At 34.0% G+C, this 16,777-nt stretch overlaps 1 protein-coding gene across 1 annotated transcript in view; it reads right to left on the reverse strand.

Moving 5' to 3' along the window:
* Nucleotides 1-14,444, reverse strand: part of LOC145661600 (uncharacterized) — a 272,359-nt gene extending 257,915 nt beyond the window's left edge. The window contains exon 1 of the mRNA XM_081726918.1: nt 13,920-14,444. Within this exon, the coding sequence (XP_081583044.1) occupies nt 13,920-14,000 (81 nt within the window). The 5' untranslated portion in view covers nt 14,001-14,444. The remainder of the gene's footprint in view (nt 1-13,919) is intronic.
* Between the last annotated feature and the right edge of the window lie 2,333 nt (nt 14,445-16,777).

Here is a 16,777-nt window from a genome sequence, read left to right on the forward strand (position 1 = left end):
GCAATAAAATATAGGACTCAGATTTTTAAAAATACGGTTTCTTTTTCGAAAACTGCATCCACCTTTCACTAAGAACGAAGATCACTAAATAATGAACGAACAAACAAATGTCTTGTACTTTTAACTTTTCTGTTTTAACCAAAACCGGTGCATATTATTGCAATCACACAGCTTGCAATGCGTCGAAGTCAAAACACAGCTATTGAAGAAAGTGTTGTTCTGTAATTCACGAGCGAATGAGTGTTCTATGAACGTTCACTTGACGCGTACCGTACAAGTGCTTCCATTTCTCGGTGTTAGTATGACTCTCAATTGAAGCGTAACATAGCAGCTAACCGTGGAAATGTGTACGAACCGAAATACTCTCTATGCTACACAGTAATAGATGTAGAATAATATATTACAATTACAGTAAATTTTTCCATGGTAGAAATTCAGAGTAATGTGAAATACAAAAATATACATTTTTTCCCTATGTCTTGCAATTTGATTGCTATAGAATTAATAATTTTGTTCCAATTTCCTCGCGGCACACCAGTGGTCCATTCGCGGCACACCAGTGTGCCGCGGCACACCGGTTGGGAAACGCTGGGCTAGACATTAAACATATCCTATTTGCTTGTAAAATGTTGAAGATTCCACTCCAAAGAGAATTAGATAAACTCAATACAGCGGCTGCAATAGAAGGAAAATATATTTCAATCCTTTGGACATTGGACGTAGAGTCACAAATATATTCAGATGAGAGATTGTTGATATAGAGTTTCAGAACATCTAATTTCTATTTGTAAAATTGAACAACTGTATGTCGAAGAAGTGCCGTAAGGATAAATTTTAACTGCTATTCCATGCTTCTTTTAATGTTTTGGATATGAAAGTAGGAAGTTTGGTAGGCTATTGTAGGTCTTGTGATATACAATAAATACCGTCTTGTTTAAAACAAGAATGTGTTCGTATTGGCAAGAAGATTACGACAACCAGGCTAGAAAAAGCCAAATTTCGGCAATGGATTAGTCAAACATGGCGTCAACTAGTACTTCCGGCATTGTTTCCAGTGGGTTCCCAAAGCATGAAATACATGTGGAACTTACAACAGCTGTGTTTTTCATTGACTTAAAGTAAAAGTGAAAATTGCACTTTTATTTTCAAAAGAAAGGACTTTAAAGAGCAAATGGATCAAAGATATGAAAGGTAAGGAAACGTATTTAGTCTATATGGATATAAAATGAAACACAGCGATCTACACTTTCCTAACCAGCAGTGGTATGTTTTAAAACGAATATGTGCATTTTGGTTAAGAGATGAAGTGGCAACATTACTTGACTCATGCATTGGCAGACGTAGTTGCGTCCTAGTAACCGAGATGTAGTGATGCTGGCACGCTTGTGTTTCGGATACTCTCAAATTATATATTCCTATCTAGTGTATTATTGTAACCGTCCATATCGTGAAGAATGTATTGTCCGATTGACTAAACATCACATTCGTTTAGAATGCCTGGTGTGCTTAAATCTCAAAGAACAACCTAATAATATTAGTCATGTCTTGGAGATTATCTCTATTTTCAATAACCGTGTTCTTGCTTTTGTTCGTGAGATTAAAAACAGAAGTCTTTCTCAGTCTTTTTTAAAAATCTTTTTTTGTTTTTTTTATTATTATTACTATTCTGTGAGTCACTTTTCTTGTTGTATGTTTCATGTTTTATTTATTCATTTAGCTCTCTCAATTTTAATTATTTATATACTTTTAGTTTTATTATATCAGTGATCTCATATTTGATTTATATTTTTCTTAGCAGTTTTGTTTGAATCACTACTTTTATTCATTATTGGGTCATTACTGGATGGAATTCTTTTATGAGAAGAGTGTGTTGTCCATCAAGCTTTCCGTGACGGAAACAAATAGCCCTATTGTTGGCATTTCGGTTAAACAACATAGTTAATCCAGGGGTGCCCATCCCCCCCAAAGCTGATGGCGCACTCCCCCCCAAAACTAATAATCTCTTCCCTCCTCAAAACTCAAGTCCTCTAAAAACAATTGCCCAGTGTAGCAGTAGTTTTTATAGTACTAGTAATTGTTATTTTGTTGTTTTTATTTCCTGTAGTGGTATTATAGAATGCTTGTAGTAGTAGTAGGGGCAGTAGTAATTATAAAAATGGCATTAGTTTTATTAGTAGTCTTGGTAGTGTACAATACTAAATATGTTCTATAAGGATATTGAAGGGTATAAAAACTTCTACACACTGTGTATGGCACAGGTATTCTTTTTTTACAGTTAGTAGTATTATTTTTTTCTTTACAAAATATTGATACAATTCCCTTGTACATGAAAAGTAAGACGCAAGTTACAAGTTATTGAGTTTGATACCAAAAAAAAAAAAAAATGTTATCCTCGAAATTAGCCTACAAAAAGAAGTGATATCCAACAAAAAACATTCCTGTAAAAGAGCCAAGTACGTGTGGCCTTAAAAAGAATTGAAATCACAAAAATAGGCGCCAAGTTCTGGTGGACAACAGTTACAAACACTCACTGACTCACTTCAAATTTAGATTTGAAACTTGGCTGTTGTCTGTATGGTTACTACTAGCTCACAATTATGTCAAACTACTTTGGGGATTCATTCTCGAGATTAAAAAAAAAAAAAAAAAAAAAAATCGCATCGTGTTCCAATGTTATTCTAACGACAGCAAAATTACTTATTCGACATTAGAGTAAAATTCTTCCCCAATTTTTTTATTCCCCCCAATTTTTTTCTCGATGGCACAACTTGCGCCATTCATCCCTCCTGTGGGCGGCCCTTCTCTCTTAAAACGAACCAACCTTTCCTTTCATACGGCTACTTGCGCGGTACTTCATTCATCGAGTATCGAAGCAGGGGGTACGGGGGTTCACCCCGGAAAATTTTTGAAAATTAGTTTCTCAAAATCGTGTTTTAATGCTATTCCGACAGTAAAATTGCTAGTTCGAAAGTAGAGTAAAATCCCCCCCAAAATTTTTCTCAATGGCGCAGCTTGCGCCATACCTCCCCCCTGTGGGCGGCCCTGAGTTAATCAATCATTCTGTGTTTAAAACAGTACTCACTACCCATCTCTCTTAAAAAGCCCTGTATTCTTATCAATGACCACAAGTAAATCAATTGTGAAACTTCTTTGGCTGTATCATTCTCGCTTCATTCAAAACACTGTTTCATCCTACATGTGGTTATGATAATGTGCCAATTCAATAGGTAAGTAACTATTATTAGAAAGAACATACGTTTAATTCACTAGTACAATTCTAAACTGGCAGACTTCCGTCAACAAGTTTCTCGAGCCGGAAGTTAGAAGGTGTTCTGTGATTAAAATATCTTCCGTTTTTCCCCATCTTGTAGTGGTCAAAGAGCGGATACTTTGGATCTATTTTAGTAATATTAACGTTAGTTAATTATGCACTATAGTTGTTACTTATTATTGCAACTTAGTGTCGGCACACAGTGTTACATAATATATAAATACATTTTTATTCGTTAGTTAAAGTATTTAAAAATAAAAATTTCTCATAATTGGGGGAAACATTGGCTCAGTGATAGAGCACTTACCTCTGGTGCGTGTTGTATGTCCGTGGGTTTTCTCAAGCTACTCCGTTTCCTCCCACTAAGTTATTCCATCATCATTCACTTGCCTTAATCATCGTCTCCCTTAGCCTAAATTGCATAATCGTAGGACGTTAAACTGAAAGATTGCATTTCATTTCGGAACATAAGTCATTTCGTCGAATATGCACCCCGGGGGAAAATGCGCACTTCATAAGAAAACGGGCAGCATGTGGCAGAAGCTGCTATATTGAGTTGTTGTTTTCAGCAGACAGGAGGACGTTCATACCGCTGCTATGTGTTGCTGCACAAAAAGGACAATTTCGCACACAACTACATGTAGGTTGTTGACAATTTATTGTATGAATGTATGTGTGAGGCATCAAAAAATTGCCTGATGTATATTGAATGTTTGTGTATTGTGCTTTAAGAGAGAAAGAAAAGCAAATAGGATTGCGATTCTGGTGGCCGTCGTGAAATCAATTCATGGGTTACACAGGGAGTTAGCAATTTTCGGAGTCTCGCTGCAGGGAGATATATATATGTGTGTACTGTGATTTGAGAAATAGGTATACGTGCCCTGCTACTTTGGAGGAAAACGCACACCAATAAGATGAGTATATTTCCCTATGGAACTTCAAGATGACTACATTTGTAAGCAGTAGGGGAGGTGGAATAACCTTAAACAATCCGCTAATGTTTTTTAAGGTAGATTTCAAAAGAAATACTACCTATTACAGTCGTTACCATGTTACGATTTCCGGAGAATTTCTAGGTAACTTTTCGTTTCGTGGTACCAGATTTCCTAGAACTCAAAACGGGTTGAATAACGTGAGCAGCACTCAAATCTATAATATATTTTTGCAGTATACAAATCTCTGAATGTACCTCAGCCTGTAGGCTTGGCCGAAAGAGATTTGTTTACTTTCTTGTGCGTATACAGGAATAAATCTGCAACTGTTTGGTGCGGCACTCAACGCTTTTCGTGCAACTGGTATTTTTCCGTTAAACACAGATGCTGTCCCTGCATATGCTTACAGTACATCTCCAACATATGCGAGTTTACGATCTCCAACAGAAGAAGACAATCCCCAATGCCATCAGGAGAGCCAGCTTGTACGAAATGTGAATATTGAGAATGCATCATTGTTTCTAACGGAACCCCAGCAATGTTTCATGTGTGCCCGATGGCAACAGCTTCACATCTCAACGGCTATTGCCAACCGTGTCATTTGCGTCATTGCATCCATAGCTACAAAGTGACACGCCATCTCCTGCTACTACGAGAAGGAAATATCAATGTGCTACTGTTTCTACATCTGTTCAATATATGACTCTGCTACGTCAGGTAAAAACTTCTACTAAGGCTATTGCTTCCGAAAGAAAACAAGAAAGAAAAAAGTAGGAAAGTCACAAACACGCAAAAATATTGCAGGACAAGGCCATTTATCATCGAAAATTCGTTAGAAAAGCAATTACTGTGGTGTCTGTAATGGATACTTTTACACAGAAGAAAACGGACAAGTATGGACATAGTGTATCAGATGCGCACTGTGGTATCATGTTTCGTCCGTAACCGCCCAAGACATGCTCTTCTTCGTTTGTGATCAGTGCCACAAATAAGATAATTTTACTTCTCGTTATAGTGCTTTGTTTTTAACTGTTCAATTCATGTTATACCAACATAAGAGTTTGTAGACAGTTCAGGTGCTCCACTCCTATGTTAGAAGTTATAATACTTGAAAGGATTTTGAACTACGTTTATGATTTATTAATACAGAGAAAATACGTCAGTGATAACAAAAGATCGTTTTTGTGTTACCAAGAGAAAAAAATTTTCGTTTCCTTTCATGAAAGTTTCTTCATAATTTCTTGGTATTTTCATAATGTAAGTTTTCAGTATTGCTTCATTGTATGATTCATAACGTGGTTCTATATTAGGGTGTCAGATATTTGAGATATTGCTTGTCAGTAGTTTTACATTTTGGTTTGAAAATGTAATTATACTCGGTGCGCATATTACCCCAGCACCGTCGGGAAATATGCGCCCTTATCACCCTTTGGCATATTTTGGTGTATGATGCCTTTCTGTAAATATATTTCTCCATGCTTGCTAATGGTATTATTTACGGAGGTATTAAACTTACGGTACTGATTTTCGGATTCCCTTTTTCCATCTGTGCCTGAGAGCTCATTTTATCTTTAGGGGACGCATATTCGACGCAATGATCTTAACCGTGGCACGTAAAACCAAATAAAAAATCAGACTGATTTTAATGTGTCGACGAGTTCACCCAGCATACTAAGTAAAAAAAATTATTAATTGCAAAGAATAAATTAAGAAGGTCTATGGCGGCGAAATCATTGTAATGTGTCTCAAAAGATCGTCATCGTTAACACGTTGTTTAATAAATTATACGATTTCGAATCAATGAAATTGTAACCAGAAACGACTGAGAGAGAAAATTACTTAGAATTACTCTACAACACAAACACAGGAACTTGAACTACGAAGCAAGCTGTCATCGCAGTTTTGTAGCTTGGAGGATATTCTCTTCTCCCTCTTAGAAAAATTTCCCCATACAGGGAAATGCTTAACGGAATCATATGTTTTGAACATACTAATAAATCAACTGTGCCTTCGGGAGATACATTTTGAACCAATTATACTTGTACAATTCCATACCAGTAATGAGGGTAAAGGAAAATAGTTTGAACTTTCACTCCCGCGCGCTTTGAAAAGTAATGAGTATATTTTAAACATGTAACTGTATGCAAACTTTACAACTTACGGCTATATTTCTCATCAAACAGCCAGTAAGTTCATTAATTTTCATGTTAATGTTCTGTTAATTTATCATCGCACCTTCATTGCCCTTAGTTTATTGAAAATTGTATTCTCTTCTGCAAGTGAGCACAAATCATGCTTTCTAGGCATTCGAAAACAGAAAGCTATATCTCTCGGTAGTTCAAGGAAATATACAGCTGTTTTGAAAATTACATTAAGAAGAAATTATAGAAATACGCCAAAACTAGTGGAGATGTACGACAGCATATATTATGTATCAAGAATTGTAATTTTAACCAGATGGCACATTAGTATGTCTAGCAGCACTCTTGTTTCGGTACTCGAGTTAGTATTTTAAGAGGACGGCTTGGACAGACTTAGGCAATGCAATATGGAAGAAAATGCAAGAACTACTATGCTACGTCGACAGACGACTGCATGCGGACCGCGCCACATAGTCGATTTATAAGAAGATGGATTATCGTACTACGTAGTCCTCAGTATTAGCTCAACGCTAAAGCACAGTAAAGGCGTCTGTTGGACTGGTGGCACGGATGCCTTTCTGTCTGCTTTAATTAATTCAGAACCACAAACGACAAAGGTTATAATGATAAGTGAACAGCATTGATGGTTTATTGAATAAAAGGTGGCCCTCCACTTTCAACTTAGCCCATAGTGGTATGCGTTAGATGCTATCGTAGTGAGTGCATCCTGCCAACATGCATTGTCGAGCACGGTGACATTAACCGAACAGCTACCGTACTAGAAAGATGTGGTGCACGATTGGACATAATAAGTTCTTTCTGCTGCTATGAAGTGAGAGAAAATTCACTAGTGACCGTTAATCAGTGAAATACTAGATGCTGAAGCTATACTTACACTTTATACATTTCCGAAACCATGTTATAGCATGGGCATCGATAGCGGGGGTGTCGGGGGATGCGTCCTCCCAGATTTTAGTCAAATATATTTAAAGAGACTATACTACTTTGAATATATAACTCTTGATTTTACTGATTTTGATTTTGATTCATCCGATCCCCCCCCCCCGATCCAAGATTTAAGAAGCTAGCAACACAAGTGGTATTAGTAGGACAACGTCCAAACACGTGTATTCAGAAATACGTACAAATCTTCTTTGAATAATAACGATTACCTAGACGGTAGTCTAATATATCACCCAACAAACAAGTGTGTGATATGATGATCGGTAACTTATTTGACATGGTTATCCACCAGAATGTTAATATTTTGTGGATTTTTATTCAAGCAGCGTGGCAAGGGATTCCTCAAGAATATACCTATAATGACTGTTTGGTTTGGTAATGGCTACACGACGTGTACAAGTTCTGAGTATAGCATATAAGTGTTCTACTGCTCTGAATCTAATAATTTCTGTCAGTTAACAAATCTGTAGTCATTCACTCACATTTGCCTTTTTTAGTGTTCCAATTTTCCCGAACAGCAGTGTACGTTTAGTATTCCAATTTTCACGAACAGTAGTGTACGTTAATTTCAATTAAGTACACATTATGAAGTAATATTTAGTATTTTCGGGCTATGTACCAGGTATTGCTTTTTCTACTTGTTCGGTTAAACCAGATATGTGCCAAAAACATAACTAAATCAAATCATGAATGCAACTTTCTTTCCTTACCATTCTCCTCTGATTTAATGACAATGTGGAAAAGTGTCTAGCCTAATGATCATAATAATAATACAAATTAATACAAATTTAACATGTTGTAATTGTATGGTAACTACTTAAAGTTTAGAAATATTTTACTATTTAACACCAGTCAAATATAACAATCCAACATATTCTTCTGTCGAGAATGAATAATTTATGGAAACCTATACTATCGCTAAATAATTCTCAACCTCAAACTAAATTTACTATTACTGGAAGACTGCCAGACTCATTTTTTTAAAATATACATTTGGTTTTCTAGGGAAAATGAAGATTTTCAATATGAAACTTACTAACCACTCAAATTATTTTGTAATGCACTAGCAACTGCGGATAATCCATAAAGTACCAACCTTTGAGTTGATAACTAGAAAAAATTTACTACAATGAGACTGGAATGTAATATTGATATTGTGATTATTTTATATATATTTACTTTGTAAACGTATTTACGTTTTCTTAATATGAAGTAATGGTAATGGTGATGTTACCTATAACTTATTTAATAGGAATATTTCGCGTAAAAAGAAGATCAAATTATAACTATCCTTGCTTGTTCAGAAAAGAAATTACTCAAAAACTCATTAAGAAAGCGAAGAATCATAGTAATTATAAACTTACCAACTCAATTAGGTAACTTCTATTTAAAAAATGACCAATTGCATATGGACATTAAGAAATACATCACGGCAACATATAATTACTTTATACAAAATTCGAAAGAAAATATCAACAATAATCCTAAAGAATTTTGGCACTATTTTCATAAAAATGGACCAAACATCGCCCTGAATGTTTGGAAGGTGTTATCTCAATCATAATGACGACATAACTAATACATATGCTCAATACTTCTTCATCAGACCCGAGTGTGGTTATCGCGACTATTGCCAAGTAATGAGAATGAAATCATGGGAATGTGTGTGTTAATTAAATTCATATACACGAAATTTAAATGACAATCAAAACTTAAAGCCCAGAACAGCTGTAGTAGCTGATGGAATGCCATCGTGTATAATCATGTACTGATCGATAATTTAAAAAAAATAAATCAAAATAATGGAAGTTAAAACAGAAAACCGAAGATCGAGAAACGTGAATAAACATTTCCAGGCTCGAACCTAAGAGGAAAGAACTCATTAGTCCCAGAACTTGCTAACAGGAAGAATACTTAAATATTATTATTATTATTATTATTATTATTACTATTATTATTATTATTATTATTATTAATAATAATAATAATAATAATAATAATAATAATAATAATAATAATAATAATAATAATAATAATCAAGAGCTGTAATGTCATGATTAAATATGCCATATAGATTGCTTTAACCTCTCCATTAAATCATGCACTTTTCATGATAATTGGAAATCTTCGTTAATCTGATCATATCTAACAAATACGAAATTAATAATTTTAGATCTAATTGAATTTTATGTATTTTTGCAAAAGTATTTGAGTAAATCATCTAAAAACGATCTATTGATCATGTTAAACCAGTGTTTTCAACCTATCAACATTGTTTTGTTACTCGTAAATTAACAGCAAGTAATTTAGCAGTAGTCACAGATTTTACAATTAATTCATTATATGAAAGATGACAAGTTGGCGTTATATAGAGACTATATATTGACTTTTCGAAGGCATTTGACAAAGTAAGTCTTAAAATATGTTGAACGAACTAAATCATTATTATTTTTCTTCAGTCTTCACCAAATTCTTTTCATCATATTGACTATACATAATTTAAAACAGACGGGTATTTTACGTTATCAGGATTTTCACTGGGCTCCAACTTAGGCCTTTACACCCAATAAGAAAAAAATATCCTTTGCAAATGATCAAAATATCCGCCAAAGTAAATCTACGTATGAAGGTCTTGATCTACAACACGATTTAGAGATCACTGCTACCTGGTGTTTAGTAAATAAACCTGGAAAATGAAATGAAATTTTTGAGTTTTACGTCCAACTGTAATGCCGGTTAGGCTAAAGGAGACGGTAAAATAAACTTGGAGTATAAATAAATGAATATATTGTGGTTAAGCAGAAAAAAAAACTCTCAAATACGACTATAAGTTTCGTAATATTTCTATGAGCAGATCTAATACAGTTAAGATCTAAGTGTTATATTTGATTCGAAATTAAAGTTCAATGGCCACATTGAAATGCTATCAAATCATTAGGATTCATAATTAGAAATGAAAAGGGATTGAACTATATTGCAACACACATGAGAATATGTTACTCATATGTACACCCCAAGTTGGAATATGCTATTGTAATTTGAAATCCATCTCAACAAAAATATCAAAATCTAAATTTCTTAGATATTTGGTATGCAAAGTAACAGAAATCTATTCCTTACGTTAAAACAATAGCACACTTGTAGGTAATTTTAATATTAATTTATTAGAACAAATGCGTAATGTTGTCGATCTGGTATTCTTTCACAATGAATTCAGTTGCTCAAACTGTACATCAACATTGAACTTTTGTTTCTTCAGTTAGAATTAGAACTACTAATACAGATCTCTTCTCTTGCAAATAAATAAATAAATAAATAAATATTAGAACCAACATAATGTTAAAGTAACCATTCTCGTGAGTACTCAGTCTGTAACAAATTACGTGGAAAACATGACAAAATTTATATATGTACAATGGCCTGTACGGCACTTAAAAACGTGTTGTAAAAGTATATTGTATATATAAATCCAATTTTACAACTGTATATATATGTGTGTCTGGCATTTTTCATTAGTTAGCAAACCGCATTAAACACTAATGGTCCCAACACCACTGTATACAATGCTGATTGAATCCAATAATAACTATGGATTGTATGAAGAAACTTCTAAAGAAATACAATTTTCTATTGTCAACTGACTCCTCGCTAAACTCTCTGCCGCCTTTTTTGATTTTCAATAAATAACTTAAAGACGATTAGTAACAACAAATTTAGAAAATAGGCTACTGCAACATGTTACTACGTGAGCCAATAATTCTTTTCTAGACCTTTCCCTCAGAGCATTTGAGTATCTTGCGATTATGACGTCAGCACCCAAACTTCTGGTTCAATTAGTAATGGTTTGGAAAGAGCTATTTGTTTCGTAAATAGCGTTTTGTAGATACTCACTACATACTCCGTTTTTTAAAATATGTTATTCACTGTTTCAAATATTAAAAAGTTGGAATGAGTTTCGCGAAGAGCCTAGATGGTACAGGTTCTGCGCTCACCTCTGGTGTAGAGCAATTCAAATTATTTGCACTTGTGTCCATATATTATAATGGATTTATTCTCTTTCTGCCAATTTCACAAATTATTTCATCATTACAGACATGCATTTATTAATTGTTTGTTTAGCCCTATATTTGTACCTTCTTTTCACTGAGTATTGTGTTGAAAGGTTCTAGCTTACTTACTCCATTATTTTAATTAATTACTTATCGTACATTTGCACTTATTATTGATCTAATTTACCCTTATAAAACTTTAAAAGTTCGATTTATTATCGTTTTTAAAATATATTCAGATAGCAAAGACAAGTAGTAAACGTACACTATAAACACGATCAGCAAATACATACAGCATGTAAACAAAACATTTTTAGAAGTGTTTCCGTTAATGGTTCCAAATTCTGATTCTCAAGACCAGTATGGTAATATTTATTTCGTATCAATTTATTTTTAATCTGCTTTCTTACGTTTGTACTTTTTCACAATAAATTATCATTTAGTTCGTAGGACAACAAAGATTGCTTACAAGCAAAATACAACAATATACTTTTCGTATTCTTTATTTTCTTTTAATCACTAAAACAAGTTTTCCGTTATTTGAGGCCTTTCTACGTCATCCTACTCATCAAACTTCTCTAACAATAATTAATTTATATCGTTTCTCTGCTTTATTATTAAATGTTTGGCGTGATTTAAATCTCATTTGCATGAGATTTAAACATTAGATAGAGAAATTTCATTCGGTCCGTTTGCCTACACTGCTATTTCATATGCATTCAATATGCAATAGGCCCATATCAAATGTTTAAGTCATTCGTAGAGATGTGAAAAAGGCAGGTTTTTTAAAAAAATAAAAAGCTGACTTTTAGAAACTACTAATTTTTTTCTTTTTCGGGGAGGAGCTTTTTCTGATTTTTTAAAATGTGAAGTGCCACTCTTGTTTTCATATAGTAGATTTTACAATTAAGAAAGTTCATTTCAATTCAGTACTTATGAGTCCTCTGCTCAGTCCAGGGCTGGCAGTCTTGATTAGTTTTCGAACTAGCACTGTTCTAGCTGCCACAAATATAAGTGATGCACCCCGACATATCACAGATGTCGTTTCGGTTGTATAACTATCAAGTGCCTGGAATTTATATATGCTGATATACGGGTTTTAATGGATGCTTAAATTCCAACTGTCAAGCAAAAAAAAAAAAAAAAAAAAAAAATAGCATATCAAGAAACAGATACGGAATAGTTTCTGTTTTGGTATAAAGTTTTGCGTACAACTCGTTCTACGTTCGGAAATCACCTTAACCAGAACTTCAAATATTCTATTATAACCTAATATGAGCTCCGTTTACAAAATTCAAGCCATAAACGGCTATTGTGTGAATGATGTTAGTTTAAAAAGATAGTGAAACTTCATTATTCAGAGAATCAAATTCTGTGTTGATTATTTTATCTTGTCAGAATATTTGGATTAAGACACTTGTGGATACCGTAACCTCTCAAATTTTAACAGCCTCAATAAATGTTTACATATAGTCATAATGAAGTTTTAGTTTATTCATAAATTTAAATAATAATTTTGTTCCCGGGGACACGGTGGCTCAGTGGTAGAGAGAGGGGTTATTTCTGTGAGTGGACTCCCTGGTTCGCTCCCCCACCAAGTAAGTTTGTGGTGGAAAACATCGTGTCCATCGGTTTTCTTGGGGTACTCCCATTTTCTCCCATATTTTCATTCCACCAATTATTCCAGCATTATTCAATTGCTTTAATCATCCATCTCGTCTCCTTAAAGGACACAATCGTGGGACTTTAAACTTAAAAAAGATATAAAATTGTTCCATTAAATCTATTACACATTTGTAGAAAAGTTATTTTTCCCACTATTAGACTTTTTTACTAAATTATTTTAGTCATTGAACGTTAATCTAATATCTCTACAAACAATTCATTGAAACTAGAAAACTCACTACACTCACTGACTTACAGTTTTTCTTTCCTATTGAGTGACTGGCTTTCTTTGATTCTTGAATTTTGAAGATTTTTTTTTTAACCTTCAGAGTACAGTAATTAAGAAATTTCGTTACAGCTTCGTTTTGTAATGAAAAAGAAGCAAAGAACTTACTTTCGTCTCTCCACTAAAATTTGGTCCATTAAAAAAAAAGTCCAAATGTCTCAGGCACAAATCTTAATGGACTTTTCAAAACAAAGCCAGGCTTTTACCCGAGCCCTTGCTATTGGTAACAAAAAGTATTTATCGATCATTTTTTCAATATTTCAATTAGCGGCAACATGGCCACTATTAAGAAGAAGGGTCACTAGGAAGAGGGAAAGAAATTTTTGAGTGGGGCGTCTGGTTCACCAGGCTTCCTTATATTGCTCCGCCACTGATTGTACGTATCATCAAAGGAATAAAATGTTGCTCGTTATAGAGAGGATACATTAATATAATAAAAATAGACAGTAAACATTAATATAATAAAGATAGACAGGAAAATCCATGTCTAATTAAAATTTATGTTAGTGCACCTGAATGATTAAAAACTGTGACATTCTAAGTAGCAGCATGTGAATATGCATAAGGAAACAGTAATTAACACTTAAATTAAGAAAACATAGTAGTGCTTACAAGAGGCTGCCCTGGGACCATGTTGACAACCATGGAATCAGGTGGGCTATCCTGGACTTCTCCTTCAGCCGGATAAATCATTTTGTAAGATGATTCTAACTTTAACTACCAAACAACTTTTTTATTTTATTTTTTTTATTTTATTGCACTTAAGTTGGTTCTGGGTTCAATATTCCCTCACCACTTGAATCACTTTTTTTTTTACACTATTCTATGTTTCTACTTCTCGTGATTTCTAATATGAAATAAGAAGCACAATAAATAATGAATACACAGTCTCACTACCACTAATACAGATAGATATCAAGGGTCACTTAAATAACTAGTGTTAGCACTAACAAGATAAACACTTTTTTGACAGCTCAAGAAAAAAAAAACAATCACACGACAATATCAATGAAATATCTTTTGTTATGACGAGGACGAAATCCTGAAGGACTTGGGAAGTTTGTTGCCAGGATACCCTATGCAACGTGTGTTCCACACTTACAGCTGTTCAATAGGGGGGTAAAAGGCGGGAATGAAGCAGCGAGTCTAGTTTCGGATTTTCTCGGTCACTTTCGGTTCTCCTCGCTTCATCCCGCTTGTAGTATAGAACAACATTACCTGACTCAGTGCGGTTTGCTTGTATCTGCTCTTCTCGTTTACCCTTTTATCCTACGTCAAGTTCACTCGCGTGTTTTCGGCCAATGAAATTTCGGCAAAATGCTCCGTAGAGAATCTACACTTTATGACGTCAACATAGATGAAATTTTGCTCCCGCCCTCAGCTAGACAGCTTTCGGGCAAAGGAAAAACATTTTTACTAGTGAGATTCTTACCATTACCTACACTTTCTATTTTTAGAACAACCCAAACAGAGGAATATTTAAAACGATGGATTCCTTTTCATTCATTAAACTATATGCTGTTGCTTTTTATTTCAATTAAAATAAAAACTATCGATGTACGTTATCATGGTTTATAAATGTTTAGGGCTGTTGCCTTTCGACGTTTCACGAAATCCTAGTAAAACATCATTAGCAAGCGTCAGTATATTCATTGTGTACAGTAATAACTAATTAAAGACAGTCACTTTTTAATAATTTGGGCTTCCGATACAGTGAATCTCGATTTAAATTTCTCAAATTACCCGCATTTTATATTCATTTTTAACTGTTTTCGATATTTTTCCATTAGGAAATGCATTTCAAGCATCTCTTGAATTAACGCTTGATAAAAGCTAAAGGCACTTTTCTTTCTTCTTTTTTCCGGGCTTGTACTAAAGCATCGCGATTTAAGATTCACGGCTCGTAGCAATTTAGTTTATTTCACAAAGATTAGTCAATAGAAGACTCGTTTCTCTATATCAAAAAACTTCGGTAGACAGGTTCAATACTTGGAAATCCAATTATACTACCACTCAGCAATACAAGTATTATTTTATTTATTGATTAATTATAAAAGGCTACTAGTTTTGGTTCTTGACCGGGAGATCATAAATCTGAATCCAGTGACCAGACACCGGAACTGAGTCTTATTAAGAAATTCCATCCGTTCCACCAGGTAAATACCTAGATAGTACATTCAAATGCACGTATATGTATTGTAGAGTTCCTTTCATTGTTTTCTGTTGATTGTTATTAATTTCAATGAAAATTACTGTAACTTAGCAAGCTCTATCTAGACATTTGTTAAATAAGTAAATAAATAAATAAACAAGTAAGTAATGTTATTGCAAGTATGAGATAACATTGAGTCCTGAAGAACTCTTTAGAATTGGAAAGCCCGGTTAATAGATTGTTATTAATAGAAACATAAGTTATTCTATAATTAAAGTAATTTTAACTAATAAATATGTTATTTCCAGAATAGATAAGCTGTACAGATGGCACTCAAAGAAATTCCGATCAATTAATATCTCATTTAATAATACCGTTGTGTTTATCTATAAAATTTAGTCTTTATTAATTCTAATAATAAATTAAAGGGCTACCTAGAATTATACATGGCGAAAATGCTTTCTCATCTCACACTATACCCTCAAAGAGAACTTAAAATGAAGTCTATGCGAACAGTTTCAACACTTGGGAGAAGCAGTCATGCCAACTCGTGGGGAAAATCCATTTTGTGCAATTTTTTGACATTATTTTTTCTGAAATAGATAAAAAGGAACTAGGGATGCACACGAGACGAATCGAGACAGAATTTTCCTGACAAAATTCGAGTCGAGACACAGCTCTTCCAATAGAGAAACATATTTTTCGAGTCGAACATCACTTTTACAGCACATTTTCGAGACGTGACAGCCTCAAATCTTGTCACGTGCGCATCCCTAAAGGGAACTTTCGTCGAAATTACCAACATATATGAAGGGTACACGGAAAAAAGGAGTTCTTTGCAACTTTTGCGAAAAAGCCGATATGGACACTACTTATTGGCTCTAGTTTGTACGTCTAAATGCACTGCGAATATTGTGGGTGGGAATGACTCGTTGCAGAGAAATTTACACAAGAAAAACAGTTAGACACTATACAAGGAAAGAAGGCGCCCATCAACACTTTAAATTGCTTCTCCTGAAAAAATGTAAAATGTCGATTAGCCCCTTCTTTCCATGTACCCTTCATATGGGATTTTTCGTATATATAATATCCACACCAACAAATTCTCTAGCTAAGAAAAATAGATATAATGAGTGATCAAAGAGAGGGAAATTAGTGTTAATTCTCCAATTTAACTACAGGTAGAACATTTTTTCTCGAAAGTTCGTGCTGCTGAGGAAGTGGTTTGTGGAATGTATGGTAATCAAAAATCAACTGCCAACGGACAAAAATTGTGGTCTGGTAAAATAAAACAATGAACAAACGAATGAAAGAGAAA

The sequence above is a fragment of the Thermobia domestica genome, chromosome 10 (assembly GCF_964235325.1).
Source record: "Thermobia domestica chromosome 10, izTheDome1.hap1.1, whole genome shotgun sequence".
In the NCBI taxonomy this organism is placed as follows: domain Eukaryota; kingdom Metazoa; phylum Arthropoda; class Insecta; order Zygentoma; family Lepismatidae; genus Thermobia; species Thermobia domestica.